This window comes from Anabrus simplex, chromosome 7, assembly GCF_040414725.1.
Source record: "Anabrus simplex isolate iqAnaSimp1 chromosome 7, ASM4041472v1, whole genome shotgun sequence".
NCBI lineage: Eukaryota > Metazoa > Arthropoda > Insecta > Orthoptera > Tettigoniidae > Anabrus > Anabrus simplex.
Window position 1 is genome coordinate 307,608,130 of NC_090271.1, and position 24,854 is coordinate 307,632,983.

A 24,854-nucleotide genomic window follows, 5' to 3' on the forward strand; every position below is an offset into this window, starting at 1 on the left:
GCCTGGAGCCTTTCTTTGTTAGCTGCTACCTTCCTACGAATCTCACCGGGAGCAATACCAGCTAAAAGTTGGACCTTCTCAATGGGTGTAGGTTTCAGACATCCAGTAATGATCCTGCAGCTTTCGTTTAAAGCGATGTCGACCTGCGTCGTATGAGCTGACCTGTACCAAACGGGGAGGCACATAGAGCTAGAGCTGATGTTCTAATCGTTTGTGGTTGTCTTCCCCAAATTGTTCCTGATAACTTCCGTAGAATGTTGTTTCTGGCAGCTATCTTTTGTTTCAGGTTTTGGCAATGTTTCTTATATGTTAATGTGTGATCCAACATAACTCCCAGGTACTTTGGTGTAAAGCAGTGTTCCAGTAAGTTCCCCTTCCATAGTACTTTGAGTTTCTGAGAGGCCTGCGCATGCCGCAGATGGAACGCACAAATTTGAGTCTTAGCTGGATTTGGTTTGAGTTGGTTTTTCTCATAATAGGTACCTAGCTCTTCTAATGCAGCAGTTAAAGAGATCTCTGCTTCATCAAAGGTATCAGTTTGAGTAGTAAGTGCAAGGTCATCGGCATAGATAAAGCTTTTAGTATTTTCTGGTAATGGCTGGTCATTAGTGTAGATGTTGAAAAGAATAGGAGCCAGTACACTGCCTTGAGGTAGTCCATTCCTTTGATTCCTCCATCTGCTTCGGCGTCCTTGGAATTCGACAAAAAAGCGACAATTTTCCAGGAGAGTAGCTATCATCTTAGTTACCTTGATGTCTGTAATCATTCTATGAAGTCTATAGTCTATACTCCAAGACTAACTTTAATTATCCTGTCACTGATCTGGTCAATTTATCCACATATTGTGCTAGGTCTTCTCTCAATATAACACCTGTACCATTTGTTGCCATTTTTCCTCCACTCCAATATATTCTAGACCCTTTCTTCATTTCTTTTTGAGCTTTCCTCTACCATTTTGTCTCACTCATTCCTATCATCGCTGTATCTTTCTTCTCCATATACTCTAGCAGTTCTTCTACCTTGCCATTCAAAGTCATGACACTGATGATACTGATTTTGTTGATTTCTGGTACACTTCTCACAGTTCCCCCAGAACACCGGGAACTGAGTGTCGCTTCAGGGGGACGCCGTAGCATTTTCTGAGGCCTTGAATCACTCGCACTCATTTTTTTAGACTGTTTGTACGATGGGTTCGCTTCTCCCAAAGGCATTTTATTAGGCCGCCCTAACATGGAGTCAGGCGGCTTTTGTAGCCGCTCCCGTGGAATACAGACACTACAGGTTTGCCCCTTCTGCCATCTCCACCGTACCGAAGTCCATCTTCTCTGCCGTAGATGCCGTTTGAGGTCTTCACCCATAACCCAGGGCAAGGGCCCTCCATATTTATGCCCCTGGAGAGAGGGTGTCCCAGTATTTTAAAGCCCTTAGGAATTGGGCTACCTGTTGGTTCGCAGGTTGTATTGGGTATTTCAACCAGCCCTGCTTACTGTAGAGGCCCCCTATCCACCACCTGGTGACGCGCTCTGTAGGGGTCAGGTTCCCCTTGTTACTTATTGGAAGTTAACCCCACCCACAAAGATAGAGGTTATTTTTGCAGAGAAAGAGCATACGACAGCATCCTCAGAACACAAGTTGGAAAAGCCTGACAAACAGGGGCATTGGTGAGGAAATAAAAGCAATTTATGATAATTGTTACAGCTGTGTGAAGACAACATTGGATAGAAGAGAATGGTTTGGAAATGACAATGGCCTAAAACTAGAGAGTGTGTTGTTGCTTTACTGTTCATAATGGTGATGGATGGCATTGTAAAGGCAGCAAGGGATTATAGAGGGAAAAGAATAAATGTAATGGTGTTTGCAGATGATGATGATGATGATGATGATGATGTGATCTGGGGAGAAGATGATGAGGAGGTACAACAACACCTGAATATATATTGAATAGAAGGATTGAACAATGGGGACTGGGGATGAGCATGTAGAAGAGCAAGACAGTGGTGATGAGTAAAGAACGAAAAGGAACTACCAATATTGGAGAGAAGGAACTGGAAATAGTAGAACACTTCAAATACTTTGGAGGTGAACTGACAGAAAATGGAAGACTGGATGTGGAAATTAGTAGAAGGATACATTTTACTACCATGTACAGAGATTAATTTGGAATAAAGACGTACCAATGGAGGCTAAAGAAGTAATGTACAAGGGATATTACTTACCTATAATGACATGCAACAGAAACCTGGCCAATGACTCCGAGAGATGAGAGTAGAGTATGCACAGCTGAAACGAAATTCCTGAGGAATATTGTACAGAAGACAAGTAGTGATAGAGTGAGAAATGAAGACATGCAAAAAGAACTAAATTTGTAAAAAGTAAATGACAAACTAGAACAGGACAGATTGAGGTGGTCTGGATATGTCAAGGAAATGAAAGAAGAAAGACTGCCAAGATAAGCACTGGAAAGAGAGATGACAGGGAAGAGAGGACAAGGAAGACCAAGATTACGATGGATGGACTCTGTGAAGAACAGTATTAGACAGCAGAACCTGGACTAGAACACAGCGTTGGATGAGGAATGTTGTAGAGACAGGGCAAAGTGGACAGGAATCATATTTGTCCCCACCTGGTCTTGGCTGGAAAAGGGGAACTGGTGATGATATATATTCCAGCTCTCTTAAGACCTATAGGATCTTTAACAAATCACAAAGAATTACCTATTATGCATTAGACTAGGACTTATCTTCTGAGAATACCACATAAGATTAGAAAGATAACCATGTGGAGAGTTCTACGATAATATGGCTTTCAACTTAGTACATAACACTCGTTAATTTGTCTTAACAGATAGCCATTCCTTTGTGTATCTAGTGAGAACTTACACAAGTTCATCCTCTCTGTTGTGCTAAAGCAATTGTTGCAAGTAAGTTTACATGTTCCTCTGTCAACCAAGTTCATCGGTTTATGAACATGTACATCATAAATTGTTTTTCATACCTCCTGGAATTTTTTTTTTTACTCGTGGAGCTTAATTTTACCAAAATTCTGTAATTCTAAAATTCAAGCAAGTCTTCAGAGATGGGTTTTGTAGTTGTGTGTCTCCTAATAACCCAAAGCAAGAACTCGCTTCACAGAATGCTGGTCTAATGATCCTTGGTATTATGATAAAATGCTCTGACACTGTCTGTTTTCTAGATCTCATGTTTTTTGAAGGTTCATGAATTTGTAGTAAATATTTATTAAAAAGATCATAGAAGCCAAATCTGTACCATTTCTTACAGGGTAGTGTTTGCGTCCAAGTGAATGCTGGTCCATTGGCTTATGCTACTACTTTTCTGGATGCACGTCATTCATCTCAGTACCAAGAAGAGAAGGTGGAAGAATTGAAGGATGTATTCAGGTAACTTTGTTATAACTTGCATGTACTGTATTGTAATTTACAAAGTGCCATTTTGCTTTATAAGCAGTAGAAATGCCTTGCTGTCGGCTGTGGCGGTTGATACTCATATCCCAGTATTTATATCTTTTCTGCAATTCTTCCAATATTTGAATTTAGGGATGCAGATGCCTTTGATGGCTAAGGGTACTTATCCTGCCATGAAACATACAACCAGATTGGTTGCACCTTATAGAGAGTGGAGGTCGTGGTTGAGCCTCGCGTTGTTTATGCCTCTGACGTTTGCTGTACAGAGGAGGTAAAACCATGTGGAATATTGCAGCATGAATCCAATATAAGATGTACAGTATTATTTATTTACCACAATACTGCAAGACATATGGAAGGTCTAGTGAAAATATATATACATACATATAAATACATATAAAATATTTCATAGACCTACGTTCAAAATTAGATATTATTTAAATATTTACTCAGATCCCAGGCTTTTATTCAAAAGATCAACCTCCTGTATTAACAGGCTGCCATGAATGACAAGAAAGTCAAAGTAGGAAATAATGTATCACAGGAAGAGAAAGTTTGGAAGGGAATTGCACAGGGTAGTATAATCGGTCCGTTACTTTTCTTAATATACACAAATGATTTAGGGAATAATATAACATCAAAAATAAGATTGTATGCAGATGACATAATTGTTCGTAGGGAAATAAATAACATTGAGGATTGTTCAGAATTACAAAGGGACCTTGAGAGTATCCAACAATGGGTTGAAGCAAATAATATGAAGGTTAATGGAGGCAAATCAACTGTTACAACATTTACAAACAGGAGTTTTAAAACTGAATTTGAATATACTTTGGATGAGGTAGTTATCCCAAAAGATGGCAAGTGCAAATACTTAGGTGTGAGATTTGAAAGTAATTTGCACTGAAAGGGTCATGTGGATGACATTGTTAGGAAAGCATATGGATTGTTACATGTCATAATGAGGTTACTTAAAGGATGCAACAAAGAATTAAAAGAGAAAAGTTACTTAAGTATGATTCGTCCATTATTGCAATAAGCAAACAGAGCTTGGGATCCTCACCAAAATACCTAATAAAAGAAATAGATAGTGTGCAGAGGAAAGCAGCAAGATTTGTAACAGGGGATTTCAGGAGAAAGAGTAGTGTATCAGAAATGTTAAAGGAACTTGGGTGGGAAACTTTAAGTAAGAGAAGGGAGAAAACTAGACTTATAGGAATTATACAGAGCCTATACAGGAGAAGCAGCATGGGGAGATATCCGTGAGAGGCTTTAGTTGGAAAATAATTATATCGGCAGGACTGACCACAAGTATAAAATTAGAAGGAATTTTAGCAGAAGCGATTGGGGTAAATTTTCATTCATTGGGAAGGGTGTGAAGGAGTGGAACAGTTTACCAGGGGTAGTGTTCGATCCTTTTCCAAAATCTGTACAGATATTCAAGAAGAGAATAAACAGCAACAGAGAAAATAAATGAAGTGTTAGAGGGCATTCGACTAGTGCAGGTTATTGTAAATAATAAAATGTGTGTGAATAAATTAAATCCATCCCCCGGTCTAAGGAGTTTGGACAGCCAAAGTGGGGGACTGCCTGTAGGGGTGAAGTACAGTGGGGACTTCGAGGGCCCTGGGACTGCTATGGTAGCTGTGAAGGCCCTTCAGGAACTCTGAAAAGTGGTGCAAAAGGGGCTCTGGTTAAGACGCAGCAGGTCATTATGCTACTTAGGTTCAAAAAAAAAAAGGTAAATAAGTGCAATGTAAATTTTAATCTTATACCAGTTGTATAGTCCAGGGTGATTAATTTGAAAGTTCAGAGTGGAGTGCCCGAGGATTAGGCGCGCTGGGAAGCGGAGACAGCGAGCGCGGTGCCCTCCATGACAAGCAGGGATAGTCAGCTCAAAGAAGCGGCATGATTACGCCTATAGAAAGTGAACGAAACTGAACTCACTGGCTACATGGATGCTCTGGACAAATAAGTAAGTGAATAAACAAATAAATAAATCAACTAGGAAATTAAACTGAACTCACCAGTATTTACAGACGATGCTGAAAGTGATCTTCAGCTGCAATGCAAGCTTCACATCTTGTAATGAGATTTCGAAACACACTTTGTAGTTCATGGACACCGATAGAACTTACAATGTTCCTAATTTCAATTTTTAATTCTTCTGCAGTTCGAGGATTATTCCTGTAAACTTTTCCTTTAAGATTTCCCAATAGATAAAAATCGCATGTGCTTAAATCAGGCGAACGAGGGGGCCATAAGCCATTACTGATGATCAGATCATCATTGAATATTTTCCATAACCGTTGCATAGAGCTATGCACCGTATGGGCCGTTGCACTATCTTGCTGGAAATAGCCGTACCTTTTCTCTTCAGTCAGTTCACCAAAAAATGGTCCCAGAATGTTGGGAATATAACGATCAGAAGTAATCGTGTCCTGAAGAAATATCGGACCGATAATTCGTCGGGCACTGATAGCGCACCACACACCCACCTTCACATCGTGCAGAGCTTCGGCTGTAAAATGTGCGGGTTGTCTGTATCCCAGGTTCTATTGTTCTGTGAATTGACATATCCATTCAAATGAAATCAGGCTTTGTCGCTCATAAAAAGAAAGTTCAGATCCACAACACCGTCGTAGACACTATTCATTAGCCAATTGCAAAATCGTATTCTTGCATGAAATCTGTAGGCAGTTGTTATGGACTGAATGAGCCTGATAAGATCGTAAATGTAACAATTTTGTTGCATTACATGCTGAAGAAGGTGAAATACCACTTTCCTGAGCTACTCTCCGAAGCGACTTATGTGGACTGATCTGGAGTCTTGCCTGTATATCTTCTAACCTCTCCCGTGTGAGAGCTTTTCTCCTTCGCTTCTTTTTCTTATTGCTTATGGAGCCAGTACTACGCCACTTGTAAACGAGCTGATGCACGTAACGTTTTGATGGTACTGTCGCACAGGGAAATTGTCTATGGAATTTTCCAAGGCACCTTTTAACTGGTTTCTTCTTCTTTTGCAAAGAACACTCGACCAAAAATATTCTTTGCTCTATAGTGTATTTAACCATCGTGATAATAACCTCACAACACACCTTAAAAGTCCCAGCGAACTGAAGGACAGCGTGCTAAACAGCTGCGCGCTGGCAGTGAACACTTTTTATCTCGTCAGTGTTGACAGAAGCCATATGGCGTTAGCTCAGGACTTCCCACGGCATGCGAGGAGAAGTCTGAACACTTAAATTATTCTCCCTGTATTATTTGAAGTAATTCCACATACTGTATATGAGTTGACTATGTTTGTAAGTACAGGAGATATCATAAGTAGAATTTTGTAAACAATATAAATTTATTAAGGATGAGCTGTGTGTTTAATAGAAAACTTCATATTGCATTCTAGGAAAATTTTCTTCTCTTCTTAATTTAAAATTTAGTGTGTGACGATGTATTTTAGTGTACCATTTGCCACCGAGGTAGATGCCTCATTTGCAAATAAAGAGATTTTGATTTTAATATTACAGATCACATGTGATAAATGGAGATGTTACAAAGGAATAAACACAGAAATGATGTAATTTTGAAAGTATAAACATAAATTTAAATAAGGTAATGTTTTGTCAGTAACAATATTATGCACTTAGTATGTGGTGTCTAGTGGAACCCTCAAGAGCTATCATTAACTATTTCATGAATACCCTCCATGGGTAGCTGGAAACACTTCCATGTGTCGGCGAAGTGTCGAGATATGGTGCCACGTGCTCTCACCATTTGTTCAGTTATTTCAATCTCTTGAAGATGGTATTTGAATTTGTAATAAGGGATTGTGGGTTCAGAAATCTCCTTTTCCTGTAGGTTTATTTCTGGTTGGCTTCTGTGGTGTTCGAACCACACTGTGCAGTCACTGGACTTTCAGACAGGAATCAAAATGATTGCTCCTTCCTAATATGAATCTAGTATTTTAATATGATTGGATATGATTATATTCTCAAGACTAGAACATATGTTGCACGTTACATAACTAAAAGTCATGGGAGGTCTTGGGATTGTCTATTATTGTTTTTGTCCTAACGTAAAATGGGGTTTTTACATTAAAATGTCCTTATATAAAAGTCACAGTCGTTTTATACCTGCAGCGTAACATATAAAATGTTTGTATCATTTCCCACTTGTACTGGCTTGTGCTGCAAGTGCGTATATTCACTGTAGCCACGAGTGTCTCAACATGTTTTCCAGCTGAGCTGAAGGTCACAAATATACCAAAATTTCTGGAGTTTTGATGATTTTTTTTTCCTCTCTCCAACTTGCTTGCGATTAGGCAAGACAGAATTGCATTCAAAAATTTTTGAGAATCAATACTAACATTCAAAATCATGTTGTCAAGTTCAACATGACCTTTAAAAGTCAATGTAGGTCTAATTTATGTGGTACAAGACGTCCAGAAACTTATAGAAACAGTATACCGGTGACTAAATTAAAGTGGGAGATAACTAAGAGGGGATTTCACAATCATGTTGGGCGCTTTTGTATTGGATGTGCTTTATTTTCTTAAATTAGAGAATTAAAAACCTACCTATGAGCAATTGTTGTTTGGCTTGACATTACTTATTAGAATTTTCAATGAACTTGGCCAAAGCTGCTGACCTGAAAGAAGTTTTCACGGGAAATTGCCGAAGTTTTCACGGTAATGCTGAATCGAATGTCAAGTATCAAGATTTATAACTCCTTATAATCATTATAAAATATCAAAGCCATTTTGACAGTGCTGATATAATTATTTTATTATTATTATTATTGATATATACAGTCGTATCAGCACACACGTTTTTAAAACATAACCGGTTTTCGGACACTAAGGTCCATCATCAGTGTTAATATTTAAATTTAATTTCACATAAGTGTGTCGTCAAAATGAGTTAAAAATGAGTTTAAATTTGTAGCCCTGTTGACATCAACTGTAAAATGAGAAAAAAGGAACCAAGTGTTAAAATTATGAAATCAATTCATGTAAACTTACAATGTTGTTGTAAAAATTATGGACATACCATGTTAAGGCTGGCTTTCCTTCGTGTTCAGGCTGTTGGTCGAGTACTAACGAGCGTTCAGCTTTAACTACGGAACCGCACTGCAAGCACATGATGTTACGTCACCTCAAGGTTACGTAGTGAGCACCTGATGTTTACGTCAACTCAAGATTGTAAACAAGATGTTGCTTGCGGCTGTTTCATTTAAAATTTTATCTGGTTCCCTAGTCTGCGCTAAAAATATCTCAATGTTTTCACGTGTATTTAATTCAAATCCATAATTACCTTTAAAAATTAACTTCATGTCCTTTTCGATCCCTAAAAAGCTATGGTTATTGTTATAAATGTGTTCCGCAAAAGCTGAATACTTGTTGTACTTTATTGCCTTAAAATGTTCTTGATATCTTTGATTTAAGGTTCGCCCGGTTCTACCTATATAAAACTTTTTACAGTCGTTACAAGTGAGCCTGTATACTCCCGAATTAGTATATATATCTTTTCTATTGACACTGTGTGCATTATATATATGTTCTGATATTTTATTTCTGGTTCGGAAAGCTGTTTTTAGTTGAAATTTCTTAAATATATTCGCGATTTTAAAAACTTGACTTCCAAAATATGTAAATGTCACAAATTTATTATGTTCATGGATTTTCTTTCTTTTCTCATGGTTTTTCTTTTTTTCTCCATTTTCTTTCTTACATATAATATTGTCTATCATTTCTGGGTTGTAGCCATTTGCTTTAGCAATTTGTTTTATTATTCTAATTTCTTTCAGTTTGTTTTCATTACTCAAGGGAAGTTTTAGTAATCTACTAATGTAGCTGTTGTAAGCTGATTGTTTGTGGGTTCCTGGGTGGTTGGAATCTTTATTGATGGTAGTGATGGCCTGTGTGGGTTTCCTAAAAATATCGAAATCTATCCTATTGTTGGTTTTTGTTAATGTGAGGTCCAAGAAATTTAACTTTTTATCGATTTCTTTCTCCATAGTGAATTTAATATTGCTGTCAAGCAAATTCAAACAACCCAGAAATGTTTCGGGAGTAATGAGGTCTCCATTTAAAAATACTACCGTGTCGTCAACAACGAGCTGTCAAAATAGCACGGACAACATGGTTAAAAAGTGAAATCAAGAGTCTACATGCAAAGAAGGACCAGTTAAATGAAGAAGCGTTTCAACTTCAACTTCAACTTATGAACACATTCAATAAACTGGAATGGGCATGTCTCGCAACACACATTCACGAATACATAAGAATTAGACTTGAGAAAAAACGAAAAACAATTCAGAATAAATTAAATAATCTTAAGAACAAATATACACGTGATGATTCCAATAATTTAACTGAACACGAATTTTGTGAACCTGTTGTCAACATTTCGGACACACCTTTAACCCAAAATGAAACCAACCTATTAAAACTAGGTTACAAACACAGTTTTAAACAAAACATTAACAGTGCCGCATTAAAACAACTAATAACAGAAACTGAATCAGCTATCCAAAAAGTCCCTGACAATAAAAAAGAAACTGTAAGACACTTAGTAGCAAATCAAATTGAAAACATCAAAAACAAACCTATTACAGAAAATAAAGAAAGTAGTACACAACAAAAAGTAATAACTAATCTAAAAACTAAAATCAAAAATAATAACTTGATTGTAACTAAAGCAGATAAGGGTAACATCACAGTTATCATAAATAAAGACGACTACATCCAAAAAACAATTGATTTCATAGAAACAAATGGCATAAAGGAAATAAAGAAGGACCCCACCAAGAACTTAAACACAAAAATAAAAGAAACTCTAAAGGACACACAGTTCATAATAAATGAAAAAGGGAAACAAAAATTAGTCCTGATGAACCCAAGATGCCCAACTTTAAAGTTTCTCCCAAAAATTCACAAAGAGAATTACCCTGTTAGACCTATAATTAATTGTCGTAACAGCCCCACATTTCAATTATCAAAATATTTACTTAAACACTTACAAAACCACATTACACTAGAAAATAGTAATTCAATATCGAATTCTTTGGAAGCTATTTCCAAAATACAATCAACAGAAATAAACGAAGAAACTGTAATGGTATCATATGACGTGACCAACATGTATTCCAATATTCCTATTAAAGAGACCATAGACTTAATAGAAGAAAACTTAAAGAATCAAGATAGACTAAGTCACATAGAAATTAATGAAACGATAAACTTATTAACTCTAATATTAGAAAATAATTACTTTACATTCAACGGGAAGTACTACCAGCAAAACACAGGTTTACCAATGGGGAGCCCACTATCAGGTTTCTTAGCCAATATTTATTTAAATAATCTTGAGAAAACCATTTTGAACACATATCAGAAAGAAATAAAATTGTGGGTCCGTTTTGTTGACGACACGGTAGTATTTTTAAATGGAGACCTCATTACTCCCGAATGGGTTGTTTGAATTTGCTTGACAGCAACATTAAATTCACTATGGAGAAAGAAATCGATAAAAAGTTAAATTTCTTGGACCTCACATTAACAAAAACCAACAATAGGATAGATTTCGATATTTTTAGGAAACCCACACAGGCCATCACTACCATCAATAAAGATTCCAACCACCCAGGAACCCACAAACAATCAGCTTACAACAGCTACATTAGTAGATTACTAAAACTTCCCTTGAGTAATGAAAACAAACTGAAAGAAATTAGAATAATAAAACAAATTGCTAAAGCAAATGGCTACAACCCAGAAATGATAGACAATATTATACGTAAGAAAGAAAATGGAGAAAAAAAGAAAAACCATGAGAAAAGAAAGAAAATCCATGAACATAATAAATTTGTGACATTTACATATTTTGGAAGTCAAGTTTTTAAAATCGCGAATATATTTAAGAAATTTCAACTAAAAACAGCTTTCCGAACCAGAAATAAAATATCAGAACATATATATAATGCACACAGTGTCAATAGAAAAGATATATATACTAATTCGGGAGTATACAGGCTCACTTGTAACGACTGTAAAAGGTTTTATATAGGTAGAACCGGGCGAACCTTAAATCAAAGATATCAAGAACATTTTAAGGCAATAAAGTACAACAAGTATTCAGCTTTTGCGGAACACATTTATAACAATAACCATAGCTTTTTAGGGATCGAAAAGGACATGAAGTTAATTTTTAAAGGTAATTATGGATTTGAATTAAATACACGTGAAAACATTGAGATATTTTTAGCGCAGACTAGGGAACCAGATAAAATTTTAAATGAAACAGCCGCAAGCAACATCTTGTTTACAATCTTGAGTTGACGTAAACATCAGGTGCTCACTACGTAACCTTGAGGTGACGTAACATCATGTGCTTGCAGTGCGGTTCCGTAGTTAAAGCTGAACGCTCGTTAGTACTCGACCAACAGCCTGAGCACGAAGGAAAGCCAGCCTTAACATGGTATGTCCATAATTTTTACAACAACATTGTAAGTTTACATGAATTGATTTCATAATTTTAACACTTGGTTCCTTTTTTCTCATTTTACAGTTGATGTCAACAGGGCTACAAATTTAAACTCATTTTTAACTCATTTTGACGACACACTTATGTGAAATTAAATTTAAATATTAACACTGATGATGGACCTTAGTGTCCGAAAACCGGTTATGTTTTAAAAACGTGTGTGCTGATACGACTGTATATATCAATAATAATAATAATAAAATTTATAACTCCTGTAATTAATGTTTGAAGCCAGCCCCGCGGTCACCTGCCTCTCAACGGAGAGGCCATGCATTCGATTCCCGGCCAGGTCAGGCATTTTTACCTGGATGTGAGAGATGGTTCTAGGTTCACACAGCCTGCATGATTACTGTTAATTGAGGAGCTGTCTAATGTTGGATGGCAACCCCAGTCTAGAGAGCTGGGAATAAGGGCTGAAAGGATTCGTCGCACTGACTATGCATAACCTCGTAATCTGCAGGCCTTTGGGCTGAGCAGCAGTCGCTAGTTAGGCCAAGGCCCATTAAGGCTGTAGTTTGGTTTAGCAGTGTTTGTAAGATAATAATTATACGTATTTCACTATTGTGATGTTTAGCCAAATTGTTGATGGTTTTAATTCGTTTAATTGGTTTAATTCCATTTTCTCGTATTGTACTTTTTTTAATGTTGGAATCAGAGAAAAATATTTCACTAAGCTATTTAGATATTGAGATTGAAAGAAATAACAGAAGTTTTGAATACAAGATTTGTAGAAAGGAAACACAAACCAACACAATTTATTAGAAGTGATTCGAACCACCCTGGTCACCATAAGGAGGCTACTTTTTACAGTTTGATAAACAGAGCATTTAGGGCCCCTTCAAAAAGCAGGTATTTGAAAAGTTAATGAAGATAATTTACAAAATTGCAAGAAGTAACGGATATTCTAAGAACTGCGCCAATAGAATGAAAAATAACATATAAAACTAATCAGCCTTAAATAAGGAACGGAAAGAAAAGGAAAACATACATGTGCTCATATTTCATAACACGTACTTGTATGGATTAAATAAATATTTAAAAACAAGGTACTGAAATCGCATACAAAATGGGTAGTAGTAGTAATAATAATAATAAAATGTTCTTTAAGATGCTTAAGATGAATAATGTAAATAAATTTCACAACTCAGGGGTAAACTGTATCACATGCCAAGAGTGCAATAGACATATATTCAGACAATCAGGTAAAAGCCTAGAAATTAGATAAAGGAAAATGTAAATGCTGGTTAGACACAGGAGATACTCAGCAATGGGTGAACATATGCAGGAATATGATCACAGATTTACAGATGGAAAAGAAGATATAAAAGTTTTACATACAGTTAAGAAAGGCAAATTTATGGACATTTTGGAAAGAATATAGATTTACTTGGCACAAAAAAGGAATAGTGAATTAAATTTGAATGAACCAATGAATGATGAAAACGTATTATTTAAATTAATAAAAAAATTCATGTATATGTATGTTTAGTCATCAGCCCGAAGGCTGGTTGGATCCTCATCAGTTCCGCCATGAGATGTCATAGATGGCCTAGCCATCACTGAAGAGGCGTACTAGGGAAATGAGGAATGAGGTAGTTTCATGGAGAATAAAAAAGGAAAAAGAACACCGCAGCATAAATAGTTTTCAGACGACATTCCCCTCCCTTCCCCTAGCTGTCCCCTCCTGTCCAAGTAGCATCAAGCAGTAGCTCGTTGCCCTCCGTGCGCTTGTCTTCCTCTTCTAAACTGTCACTCCACAACAAGGTCCATACATGTTTTGAATTGACAAGCAAGGAGGCAAAGACACATTGTATGATAAACTTTTAAATAGCAAGTGTGAGAGCCACAAAGTAAGTATGCTTGTAATAGTAGTATAACGTCTCCCTTTCATATTATCAAACTGGCGATTTATAAATTTGGTTTTATTTTAGGATTGAAAGACAGGGTTTATGTTCAACTGACTCCAAGAGTTACAATCAAATGTAGTTATACGTAGGAGACAGCAGTGTACTTAGAAAGCCGTTCATTAATATACAGTACCTTCATACTGAGTTTTAGTTATGTAGAATCATATAATAAGAGTGTTCTTCCTTTTGTCTTTAGAGTCAAGAAACTTTGTAAAACTCCTCAAAGCAATGGAATAGAAGAATGTTCAACAGGAGGAGTTGCAGATATAAACACTTTACATACATCTATTAGAGTGGATGCCTCAGTTTTACAAGACCATTTGTTTTTAAACAAAATATTTTTAATAAGTAGTTAATTGATCAATTTGTTATTTTATTGAGACTGAAAATTGGAACACTTGGCCTTATAATAACTTCCAATAATTTATATTTAAGCTGGCATGCATTAAATGGAGTAGCAATAATCATTAGAAAGGATATTCTGGAATTTGTGGAGGAAGTGAAGAAGATCAGTAACAGAATTATCATAGCAAGGATACAGTTTGAGACAGAAACACAAGATCTGTTCTAAGTATATGCTCCACAAACTGGAAATAAAGAAGAACATGTAGAACAATTCTGTGAAGAAATGGAGAAATACATTGAAGACAAGGAATTAATGATAATGGGAGATCTGAATGCACAAGTGGGAAGAGAAGAGATTCTGGGGCCATATGGATACGGCAACAAAAATCAAGAAAGGAATATAACTTTTGCCAGAGGAACTAACTAATAATAGGAAACACATGGTTAGGAAGAAAAATATCCAGAAGATTACCAGGTATGGATGGGGAGACAGAAGAATGAAAATATTGATTGATTACATATTATGGAAAAGGGACATCGGAAAGATCTTATGGATGTTACATTTATGCCTGAGGTAGCCTTTGGGGATGACTCCAGAGCAGTGACAGCAAAGTTGAAAGTAGGAAAGGTCACAAAACTACAAGAAAAAAGAGAAAAAAGGATTAGGGTCTGGGGATTGGAGGAAAAGGAGGTCCAGGAAGAGTTTAGGAATGAATTACAAAAACTGATACCAAGGACAGATATTAGTCATGTTGAATAGGAATGGAATAATTTTAAGAGTGCGTGTGCAGAGAAAACATGTGGCAGAACATCAGGAAATGTGAGAGAGAAAGAGACAATATGGTGGAATGTTAGAGTGAAAGATAATGTAAAGGAAAAGAAGAAAACTTGGAAGAAATGGAGAATATGAAAAGACTGAAGGGAGTAGAGCGAGATACTTCGAAGTGAAAAGAATTTGTGAAAAGGTAGTAGCCAAAGAAAAGTTGGGAAACATTCACCCAGGAAGTAAAAGAAGATATGAACTTGTGGGGAAAAAATAGGGTCTACAGCAAGGATAGAATAGTGCTAATGGGCGATTTCAATGCGAGAGTTGGGAATAGAACTGAAGGATACGAAAGGGTGATTGGTAAATGTGGGAAAGATATGGAAGCTAATGGTAATGGGAAGCGTTTGCTGGACTTCTGTGCTAGTATGGGTTAGCAGTTACGAATACATTCTTCAAGCATAAGACTATTCACCGCTACACATGGGAGGCTAGGGGTATCAGATCCATAATAGACTATATCTTAACCAACTCCGAATTCAGGAAATCTGTTAGGAATGTACAAGTTTTCCGGGATTTTTCGATGATACAGACCACTATCTGATCTGTAGTGAACTAAGTAGCTCTGGGCCTAGGGTAGAGAAAGTGGAATCTGTCTGCAAACGAATAACGGTAGAAAATCTCCAGGACGAGGAAATCAGACAGAAGTACATGGAATGATTAGTGAGAAATTTCGAACACTGGACAGCAAGTAGGTTCAGGATATAGAAAGTGAATGGGTGGCATACAGGGATGCTGTAGTAGAAACAGCAAGGGATTACCTAGGAACAACTATGTGTAAAGACGGGAAAAGGCGAACATCTTGGTGAATGATGAAGTGAGAGCAGCTTGTAAACATAAAAGGAAGGCTTATCAGAAATGGCTCCAAACAAGGGCCAAGGCAGACAGGGATTAGACATAGATGAAAGAAACAGAGCGAAACAGATAGTTATTGAATCCAAAAAGAAGTCGTGGGAAGATTTTGGTAATAACCTGGAAAGGCTAGGTCAAGCAGCAGGGAAACCTTTCTGGACAGTAATAAAGAATCTTAGGAAAGGAGGGAAAAAGGAAATGAACAGTGTTTTGAGTAATTCAGGTGAACTCATAATAGATCCCAGGGAATCACTGGAGAGGTGGAGGGAATATTTTGAACATCTTCTCAATGTAAAATGAAATCATCCTGTTGGTGTTGCGAATAGCCAAGCTCATGGGGAAGAGGAAAATGATGTTGGTGAAATTACGCTTGAGGAAGTGGAAAGGATGGTAAATAAACTCCGTTGTCATAAGGCAGCAGGAATAGATGAAATTAGACATGAAATGGTGATGTATAGTGGGAAGGCAGGGATGAAATGGCTTCATAGAGTAATAAAATTAGCATGGAATGTTGGTAAGGTACTTTCAGATTGGACAAAAGCAGTAATTGCACCTAACTATAAGCAAGGGAACAGGAAGGATTGCAACAACTATCGAGGTGTATCATTGATTAGTATACCAGGCAAAGTATTCACCGGCATCTTGGAAGGAAGGGTGCGATCAATCGTTGAGAGGAAGTTGGATGAAAACCAGTGTGGTTTCAGACCACAGAGAGGCTGTCAGGATCAGATTTTCAGTATGTGCCAGGTAATTGAGAAATGCTACGAGAGGAATAGGCAGTTGTGTTTCTAAGTTTCGTAGATCTAGAGAAAGCATATGACAGGGTACCGAGGGAAAAAAATGTTTGCTATGCTGGGGGACTATGGAATTAAAGGTAGATTATTAAAATCAATCAAAGGCATTTATGTTAACAATTGGGCTTCAGTGAGAATTGATGGTAGCATGAGTTCTTGATTCAGGGTACTTACAGGGGTTAGACAAGGCTGTAATCTTTCACCTTTGCTGTTCGTAGTTTACATGGATCGTCTGCTGAAAAGTACAAAATGGCAGGGAGGGATTCAGTTAGCTGGAAATGTAGTAAGCAGTCTGGCCTGTACTGACGACTTGGTCTTAATGGCAGATTGTGTCAAAAGCCTGCAGTCTAATATCTTGGAACTTGAAAATAGGTGCAATGAGTATGGTATGAAAATTAGCCTCTCGAAGACTAAATTGATGTCAGTAGGTAAGAAATTCAACAGAATTGAATGTCAGATTGGTGATACAAAGCTAGAACAGGCCGTGTTGTGTGTTCTTCCAGGATGGTAATATATAGGGCAAGGCATTTGATGACTTTGCATCTTTTTTTTTATGAAGGCCAAAATATAGCTTGAGTATATGTACATGTGTTTCATGAATTGACTGATTAAATAAGGGCAATTTGTTAGGACATTTTTTCCATTTTTTGCTGTTTACAAGAGATAGGTCATTTTTGGAGCAATTTAAGGTCATTTTTGGCATTTTTAATTGTTTTCTGGGAAGTGTTATATTTTGTTATATTTGGATATTTAATTAATATTATTTATGTTTACAATACTTGTCTATTATGTTTAACTTAGACAAATAACTTGCTCAAGAAAGAACGTAGACTTACAACATACCCTGCTGCCACTAGTTTTCAAGGAAAGGGTATTTTCAACTCGATTGCACTTCCAAGAAAACATACTATAAGCAGTACCTTCTTCCCCTATATGTAAGACGCATAATGGACTCGCCCAAGCTGGGCATTGCTCCTTATCTTCAGCTAGATAAGAAGGAAGTCAGTCGCCCGCGTGCTGAGAGTCGAGTGAATTCTTTGTTGACAAGTACTGTAAGATGCCCAAAGTTAAAGGAAGTACAATTGTTAAATTAAAATAATTTGTTACACAATATGGAGAAAATATATTTTCCACTGATGGGAAAATATTATTTTGCAAAGTGTGTGATGAGCGAGTTTCAGCAGAAACAAAGTTTACAGTTGAACAACATGTGTCGCGAGAAAAACATAAACGTGGTGTGCAGCGACTTGAAGATAAAAGAAACCGTGGCTTACACCAGACACTACTGGGTGAATCTTCAACATTTTCTCCATTTTGTGAGAAACTGTGTACAGCATTTTTATGTGCCGATATTCCACTGCACAAATTGAACCATCCAAAGCTGCGTACATTCTTAGAAGAGGAGACTGGAAAATCTGTACCAGATCCCAAAACATTAAGAAGAACCTACATTGGAAGATGCTATGACAAAACGTTACAAGAAATAAGGATAAGGGTAGGAGACGGAAACATATGGGTATGCATAGATGAAACAACAGACAGTATGGGACGATATATAGCCAACGTTATTGTAGGCATCCTGGAAGCAGGGAATGCTGGAGAACCATTTCTACTACATTGTGAGCAATTGGACAAAGCTAACTGGTCAACAATTAGCAAACTGTTTGACCAGCCTTTGAGGCTATTGTGGCCCGATGGCATTCAGAATGACAATGTGCTGCTTTTAATAACAAATGCAGCACCCTACATGGTAAAGGCTGCAAATACGTTACAAGCGCTCTTCACAATTAAGTATTTATTTATTTTCCACCTAGTCGATACAATGATTGCTTAAGGCAACTTTTAATGGTCAAAAGTGGTACATGTTTCGTATATTATCAACATCTTCAGCCACATAACACTGTTTAGATGAAAAATATATAAAATTGACAAAGTAATGCTTTAGATGAAGTGTCCTTAAAATTATTTTTAAGGCACTCCTTCAAAAACACTATATCTTTTGTCACTTTAGCTATTTTCATCTTTAAGTTGAGGTAGGTGTTAGCTTCTTTGCTTGCTTGGTTGGCATTAGGATTACATAAAATCAGCTTCATGGTCCGTATCGCACTTCAATAGATTCACAATTAAGTATTTATTTATTTTCCACCTAGTCGATACAATGATTGCTTAAGGCAACTTTTAATGGTCAAAAGTGGTACATGTTTCGTATATTATCAACATCTTCAGCCACATAACACTGTTTAGATGAAAAATATATAAAATTGACAAAGTAATGCTTTAGATGAAGTGTCCTTAAAATTATTTTTAAGGCACTCCTTCAAAAACACTATATCTTTTGTCACTTTAGCTATTTTCATCTTTAAGTTGAGGTAGGTGTTAGCTTCTTTGCTTGCCTGGTTCGCATTAGGATTACATAAAATCAGCTTCATGGTCCGTATCGCACTTCAATAGATTCACAATTAAGTATTTATTTATTTTCCACCTAGTCGATACAATGATTGCTTAAGGCAACTTTTAATGGTCAAAAGTGGTACATGTTTCGTATATTATCAACATCTTCAGCCACATAACATTGTTTAGATGAAAAATATATAAAATTGACAAAGTAATGCTTTAGATGAAGTGTCCTTAAAATTATTTTTAAGGCACTCCTTCAAAAACACTATATCTTTTGTCACTTTAGCTATTTTCATCTTTAAGTTGAGGTAGGTGTTAGCTTCTTTGCTTGCCTGGTTGGCATTAGGATTACATAAAATCAGCTTCATGGTCCGTATCGCACTTCAATAGATTCACAATTAAGTATTTATTTATTTTCCACCTAGTCGATACAATGATTGCTTAAGGCAACTTTTAATGGTCAAAAGTGGTACATGTTTCGTATATTATCAACATCTTCAGCCACATAACATTGTTTAGATGAAAAATATATAAAATTGACAAAGTAATGCTTTAGATGAAGTGTCCTTAAAATTATTTTTAAGGCACTCCTTCAAAAACACTATATCTTTTGTCACTTTAGCTATTTTCATCTTTAAGTTGAGGTAGGTGTTAGCTTCTTTGCTTGGTTGGTTGGCATTAGGATTACATAAAATCAGCTTCATGGTCCGTATCGCACTTCAATAGATTCACAATTAAGTATTTATTTATTTTCCACCTAGTCGATACAATGATTGCTTAAGGCAACTTTTAATGGTCAAAAGTGGTACATGTTTCGTATATTATCAACATCTTCAGCCACATAACACTGTTTAGATGAAAAATATATAAAATTGACAAAGTAATGCTTTAGATGAAGTGTCCTTAAAATTATTTTTAAGGCACTCCTTCAAAAACACTATATCTTTTGTCACTTTAGCTATTTTCATCTTTAAGTTGAGGTAGGTGTTAGCTTCTTTGCTTGCCTGGTTGGCATTAGGATTACATAAAATCAGCTTCATGGTCCGTATCGCACTTCAATAGATTCACAATTAAGTATTTATTTATTTTCCACCTAGTCGATACAATGATTGCTTAAGGCAACTTTTAATGGTCAAAAGTGGTACATGTTTCGTATATTATCAACATCTTCAGCCACATAACATTGTTTAGATGAAAAATATATAAAATTGACAAAGTAATGCTTTAGATGAAGTGTCCTTAAAATTATTTTTAAGGCACTCCTTCAAAAACACTATATCTTTTGTCACTTTAGCTATTTTCATCTTTATGTTGAGGTAGGTGTTAGCTTCTTTGCTTGCCTGGTTGGCATTAGGATTACATAAAATCAGCTTCATGGTCCGTATCGCACTTCAATAGATTCACAATTAAGTATTTATTTATTTTCCACCTAGTCGATACAATGATTGCTTAAGGCAACTTTTAATGGTCAAAAGTGGTACATGTTTCGTATATTATCAACATCTTCAGCCACATAACATTGTTTAGATGAAAAATATATAAAATTGACAAAGTAATGCTTTAGATGAAGTGTCCTTAAAATTATTTTTAAGGCACTCCTTCAAAAACACTATATCTTTTGTCACTTTAGCTATTTTCATCTTTAAGTTGAGGTAGGTGTTAGCTTCTTTGCTTGCCTGGTTGGCATTAGGATTACATAAAATCAGCTTCATGGTCCGTATCGCACTTCAATAGATTCACAATTAAGTATTTATTTATTTTCCACCTAGTCGATACAATGATTGCTTAAGGCAACTTTTAATGGTCAAAAGTGGTACATGTTTCGTATATTATCAACATCTTCAGCCACATAACACTGTTTAGATGAAAAATATATAAAATTGACAAAGTAATGCTTTAGATGAAGTGTCCTTAAAATTATTTTTAAGGCACTCCTTCAAAAACACTATATCTTTTGTCACTTTAGCTATTTTCATCTTTAAGTTGAGGTAGGTGTTAGCTTCTTTGCTTGCCTGGTTCGCATTAGGATTACATAAAATCAGCTTCATGGTCCGTATCGCACTTCAATAGATTCACAATTAAGTATTTATTTATTTTCCACCTAGTCGATACAATGATTGCTTAAGGCAACTTTTAATGGTCAAAAGTGGTACATGTTTCGTATATTATCAACATCTTCAGCCACATAACACTGTTTAGATGAAAAATATATAAAATTGACAAAGTAATGCTTTAGATGAAGTGTCCTTAAAATTATTTTTAAGGCACTCCTTCAAAAACACTATATCTTTTGTCACTTTAGCTATTTTCATCTTTAAGTTGAGGTAGGTGTTAGCTTCTTTGCTTGCCTGGTTGGCATTAGGATTACATAAAATCAGCTTCATGGTCCGTATCGCACTTCAATAGATTCACAATTAAGTATTTATTTATTTTCCACCTAGTCGATACAATGATTGCTTAAGGCAACTTTTAATGGTCAAAAGTGGTACATGTTTCGTATATTATCAACATCTTCAGCCACATAACATTGTTTAGATGAAAAATATATAAAATTGACAAAGTAATGCTTTAGATGAAGTGTCCTTAAAATTATTTTTAAGGCACTCCTTCAAAAACACTATATCTTTTGTCACTTTAGCTATTTTCATCTTTAAGTTGAGGTAGGTGTTAGCTTCTTTGCTTGCCTGGTTGACATTAGGATTACAAGCAAAGAAGCTAACACCTACCTCAACTTAAAGATGAAAATAGCTAAAGTGACAAAAGATATACGGTAGTGTTTTTGAAGGAGTGCCTTAAAAATAATTTTAAGGACACTTCATCTAAAGCATTACTTTGTCAATTTTATATATTTTTCATCTAAACAGTGTTATGTGGCTGAAGATGTTGATCATATACGAAACATGTACCACTTTTGACCATTAAAAGTTGCCTTAAGCAATCATTGTATCGACTAGGTGGAAAATAAATAAATACTTAATTGTGAATCTATTGAAGTGCGATACGGACCATGAAGCTGATTTTATGTAAGTTAATCCTAATGCGAACCAGGCAAGCAAAGAAGCTAACACCTACCTCAACTTAAAGATGAAAATAGCTAAAGTGACAAAAGATATAGTGTTTTTGAAGGAGTGCCTTAAAAATAATTTTAAGGACACTTCATCTAAAGCATTACTTTGTCAATTTTATATATTTTTCATCTAAACAGTGTTATGTGGCTGAAGATGTTGATAATATACGAAACATGTACCACTTTTGACCATTAAAAGTTGCCTTAAGCAATCATTGTATCGACTAGGTGGAAAATAAATAAATACTTAATTGTGAATCTATTGAAGTGCGATACGGACCATGAAGCTGATTTTATGTAATCCTAATGCGAACCAGGCAAGCAAAGAAGCTAACACCTACCTCAACTTAAAGATGAAAATAGCTAAAGTGACAAAAGATATAGTGTTTTTGAAGGAGTGCCTTAAAAATAATTTTAAGGACACTTCATCTAAAGCATTACTTTGTCAATTTTATATATTTTTCATCTAAACAGTGTTATGTGGCTGAAGATGTTGATAATATACGAAACATGTACCACTTTTGACCATTAAAATTTGCCTTAAGCAATCATTGTATCGACTAGGTGGAAAATAAATAAATACTTAATTGTGAATCTATTGAAGTGCGATACGGACCATGAAGCTGATTTTATGTAATCCTAATGCCAACCAGGCAAGCAAAGAAGCTAACACCTACCTCAACTTAAAGATGAAAATAGCTAAAGTGACAAAAGATATAGTGTTTTTGAAGGAGTGCCTTAAAAATAATTTTAAGGACACTTCATCTAAAGCATTACTTTGTCAATTTTATATATTTTTCATCTAAACAGTGTTATGTGGCTGAAGATGTTGATAATATACGAAACATGTACCACTTTTGACCATTAAAAGTTGCCTTAAGCAATCATTGTATCGACTAGGTGGAAAATAAATAAATACTTAATTGTGAATCTATTGAAGTGCGATACGGACCATGAAGCTGATTTTATGTAATCCTAATGCCGAACCAGGCAAGCAAAGAAGCTAACACCTACCTCAACTTAAAGATGAAAATAGCTAAAGTGACAAAAGATATAGTGTTTTTGAAGGAGTGCCTTAAAAATAATTTTAAGGACACTTCATCTAAAGCATTACTTTGTCAATTTTATATATTTTTCATCTAAACAGTGTTATGTGGCTGAAGATGTTGATAATATACGAAACATGTACCACTTTTGACCATTAAAAGTTGCCTTAAGCAATCATTGTATCGACTAGGTGGAAAATAAATAAATACTTAATTGTGAATCTATTGAAGTGCGATACGGACCATGAAGCTGATTTTATGTAATCCTAATGCGAACCAGGCAAGCAAAGAAGCTAACACCTACCTCAACTTAAAGATGAAAATAGCTAAAGTGACAAAAGATATAGTGTTTTTTGAAGGAGTGCCTTAAAAATAATTTTAAGGACACTTCATCTAAAGCATTACTTTGTCAATTTTATATATTTTTCATCTAAACAGTGTTATGTGGCTGAAGATGTTAATAATATACGAAACATGTACCACTTTTGACCATTAAAATTTGCCTTAAGCAATCATTGTATCGACTAGGTGGAAAATAAATAAATACTTAATTGTGAATCTATTGAAGTGCGATACGGACCATGAAGCTGATTTTATGTAATCCTAATGCCGAACCAGGCAAGCAAAGAAGCTAACACCTACCTCAACTTAAAGATGAAAATAGCTAAAGTGACAAAAGATATAGTGTTTTTGAAGGAGTGCCTTAAAAATAATTTTAAGGACACTTCATCTAAAGCATTACTTTGTCAATTTTATATATTTTTCATCTAAACAGTGTTATGTGGCTGAAGATGTTGATAATATACGAAACATGTACCACTTTTGACCATTAAAAGTTGCCTTAAGCAATTATTGTATCGACTAGGTGGAAAATAAATAAATACTTAATTGTGAATCTATTGAAGTGCGATACGGACCATGAAGCTGATTTTATGTAACAAACGCTCTTCTCGAAAATGGTGCATGTCACATGCCTAGCCCATGCGTTACATCGGTCTGCAGAAGAGGTACGACATAATTTTCCTGAAGTTGACAAGTTAATTGGGTGCATAAAGAAAGTGTTTTTAAAAGCCCCATCTAGAGTTCTAGCATTCAAAACAGAAGCTCTTGAAATTCCCTTGCCCTTTTCACCTGTTTTGACTAGATGGGGAACGTGGATTGAGGCTTATTTTTATTACTGCGAGAACTTTGAAGTTGTTAAAGGAAGTGGTCGATTTCTTCGACAAAACTGAGGCTGGATCAATAAAAACAGCCCAGGAACTCTTGGCTGACAAAGAAATTGCAGGTAAACTTTCCTACGTAGAAACAAATTTCGGATCCTTTCCTAATGCAATAAGTGCTCTTGAAAAATTCCAAGTGCCACTAGTGGAGCAGCTGCAAATTGTGTATAAAGTTGTGAATGATCTGAATCGTGTGTGTGGTAAAGTGGGTGAAGTTGTATCCATGAAATTGAATAAGGTGTTGCAAAAGAACAGTGGGTATAAAACTTTGTGTTCTATTGGCAAAGCATTGTCGGGTGAAAATTTTTCTCTTACCGACTGTGAATTGAATCCGGGAGATATTGCTTGTTTTCAGTATGCACCAATTGTTTCAGCTGAGGTAGAGAGAAGCTTTTCCATGTACAAATCATTACTTGCAGGCAATAGGCTGTCGTTTTCATTT

General features: G+C 35.8%; 1 protein-coding gene across 1 annotated transcript in view; it reads left to right on the plus strand.

Annotated features, from left to right (window-relative positions):
• Positions 1-24,854, plus strand: part of Ziz (dedicator of cytokinesis protein Ziz) — a 542,949-nt gene that overhangs the window by 505,532 nt on the left and 12,563 nt on the right. The window contains exon 35 of the mRNA XM_067151766.2: positions 3,279-3,397. Coding sequence (XP_067007867.2) covers positions 3,279-3,397 — 119 coding nt within the window. The remainder of the gene's footprint in view (positions 1-3,278; positions 3,398-24,854) is intronic.